The 2,603-nt window shown below is 55.4% G+C and overlaps 1 protein-coding gene across 1 annotated transcript in view; it reads left to right on the top strand.

Annotated features, from left to right (window-relative positions):
* Window positions 1–384: 384 nt before the first annotated feature.
* Window positions 385–2,603, top strand: part of NOS1 (nitric oxide synthase 1 (neuronal)) — a 38,401-nt gene continuing 36,182 nt past the window's right edge. Inside the window, exon 1 of the mRNA XM_009886739.1 lies at window positions 385–1,112. Coding sequence (XP_009885041.1) covers window positions 385–1,112 — 728 coding nt within the window. The remainder of the gene's footprint in view (window positions 1,113–2,603) is intronic.

Below are 2,603 nucleotides of genomic sequence, written 5' to 3'. Positions count from 1 at the left end.
CCCCTCCTCTCCCCGGCGCGGGCCCAGAGGCTGACTGGAAGCTGGCATGTTGTCCCCTCCAGCCCCGGTTTGGCCGTGCGATGCCCTGCCCTGCCTGCCCTGCCTGCCCTGCCTGCCCTGCCCCTAGCCTGGCTTTCCACCGGTGATACACCCTGCTTTCCCCCTGCACGCCGCTTCGGGAGCGAGGAGGCAGCGAGTATGCTGCAGAAAGCCACCCTGCAGCCGAAGCCCAGAGGAGTTTTGCAGTGAGGCCACTCGCTTAAAAGCCAAAAAGTTGCCCCTTCCCCGCCCCGGCGTGGGTAAGCATCTCGAGCAGTGAATTTCTCTGCGCTCAGCGGGGTGTCGAGGTCCTGGTCTGCAGGCTCGAAGAGGGGGGGGGCTGCCATGGAAGAGAATGTGTTCAGCGTGCAGCAGATACAGCCCAACGTCATCTCAGTGAGGCTCTTCAAGCGCAAGGTGGGCGGCCTCGGCTTTCTGGTGAAGGAGCGCGTCAGCAAGCCACCCGTCATCATCTCAGACCTGATCCGGGGAGGGGCTGCAGAGCAGAGTGGCCTCATCCAGGCTGGGGACATCATTTTAGCCGTCAATGGCAAGCCCCTGGTGGACATGAGCTATGAGACTGCGCTGGAGATACTGAGAAGCATCGCCTCCGAGACCTACGTGGTCCTCATCCTGCGGGGCCCCGAGGGCTTCACCACTCACCTGGAGACCACTTTTGCAGGTGACGGGACACCAAAAACCATCCGTGTCACCCGACCCCTCTGCCCGACTCCAAAGGCGGTTGACTTGTCCAACCCAAGCCTGCACAGCAAAGAGCAGCCACTGCCAGCAGCCGACCGCACCATGGGCTCTCTGTGGACAAGAGAGATCGGGCGGGAGGTAGAGCCGATGGTCCACGTTAACGGCGTCGTTACCGGCAGCAAAGGGCAGAACACCGGGAAGGGGAAGGAGGGTGCTTGTGGTCACCCTTGCCTCAACGGTGGTGTGGAAGACAATGAGCTGCTCAAAGAAATCGAGCCCGTCCTGGATCTCCTGAAGAGCGGCAGTAAGGACAGCGATGGAGATGCACCCTCCAAGGTAGAGACAAGAGATATAGAAGTCCAGGTGGACTGGTAGGTCCCTAAATACATTTTTTACATTTGGTGAAATGTGCTGGTTTTGGCTACCCAAGGCGGCTGGTTTAGGTGTTGGTGGGCACCTCTCCGGAAACGGCTGCTGTGTGACACGGCAGGATGGAGATGGAGAGGAAGGGGTGCAAAAAAAACCAAAGGGGGAAGCAGTTGACGAGAGGAAGGCAGAAGGAATGAAAAATTGGGAATAGGTGGTGGAAGACAGGGAAAAAGATGGAAGCGTGGGAAACTGGGGAGGCAGCAGGAGTGATGTGTCCCGGAAAGTTGAGCTATGCGATGTAGTGGATCACGGATGGGCTGGGATTTGTTTCTGTTCTGTGTTGTCAATCTAATTTATTGTAAGCTTAAAATGAAATCCCGTGCCTCAGTTTCCCCATCTGCCAAATGAAATTCCTGGTATTGTCTGTTCTTGCTATTCTGCTCTGGACCTCTCCCCTTGAAATCTGCTATCGATTAACTGCCGGAGAGGGAGAAGGAAGGTCAGACCGGCAGAGTACCGTGCTTCCCAGGAGAAATGAGTTTCCAAACTTTCTGTGCTTTTGGCAGTCAGACTCTGGCTTTGGGGAGGGGAGAGGGGAACCCCCCAGTCCAGCTCCAGCCAAAGCCAAGGGCACATCTGTGCGAGGGCAGTGGAACCTGCCTTGGGTGCTCCCGTCTTCTGGGAAGGGGGGAAATGTTTCAGGAATGGCCATCCCGTGTTGAAATGCAACAGTGGAGCTGCCTGTTCATCCCCTCCGCTCTTTCTAGATCCAGCTAATTATTCCATGTATAACGAGGGTGAGGACATATGGTTGTTGGCCCCATGGCCTCTTGAGGAGGGCGAAGTCCCACCGTGCGGCTGGAACAGCTTCATTTCTGATATCTGTTTCCGCAAGGGGCCACGTGCGCAGTGTTGCCCTCCCGATCTTCCTCGGCAACTCCCTGAGATGTAGACCATCACTCCGAAGCCGAAGCAGCTCCCTGTGGTCCTTCATCCTTTGCAAATATGTTGTTAGTTGTTTGGGTTTTTTTTTTTTTTTTTTGGTACCAGCTCTCTCGCCTTCTGGCTGTTTATTAGCAATGATAGGTTGCCTTTTCCCGTTGCCTTTCCCCAAGTCCCCGAACGCATTTTAGCAGTGTCAAGTGCCGCGGCAGGTTGTGGCTGCTCTCGGTTATTGACTGGCTGTAAAAGCCAGGAGGCTTTTTCAGGAGCGTTCACTGAAGCCGGCGGTCTCGGTTCAGTGACAGAGGGATTTGTAACTTCAAATTCCCTTGCTGTACCTGTTTCCTTACGAAGGGGGGGGGAATAATAATAAAAAAAAAAAAAAAGGTATTTATTTATTTTCTTATCAGAAACAACGAGAGATGAAAGGCAGAGCTGTTGGCTGCGGAGGAGTGGGACCCCTGCGGTGGGTTCCCTGCCCGCCTCAGCGGCTGAGCTCCCGATGGCTCCCATCCCAAACCGACAACCACACCGTGTGTTTTTCCACCTTC

This window comes from Charadrius vociferus, unplaced genomic scaffold (assembly GCF_000708025.1).
Source record: "Charadrius vociferus isolate BGI_N301 unplaced genomic scaffold, ASM70802v2 scaffold776, whole genome shotgun sequence".
Taxonomy (NCBI): Eukaryota; Metazoa; Chordata; class Aves; order Charadriiformes; family Charadriidae; genus Charadrius; species Charadrius vociferus.
The sequence above is the reverse complement of the archived record's forward strand: the minus strand, read 5'-3'. Positions and strand labels throughout refer to the sequence as shown.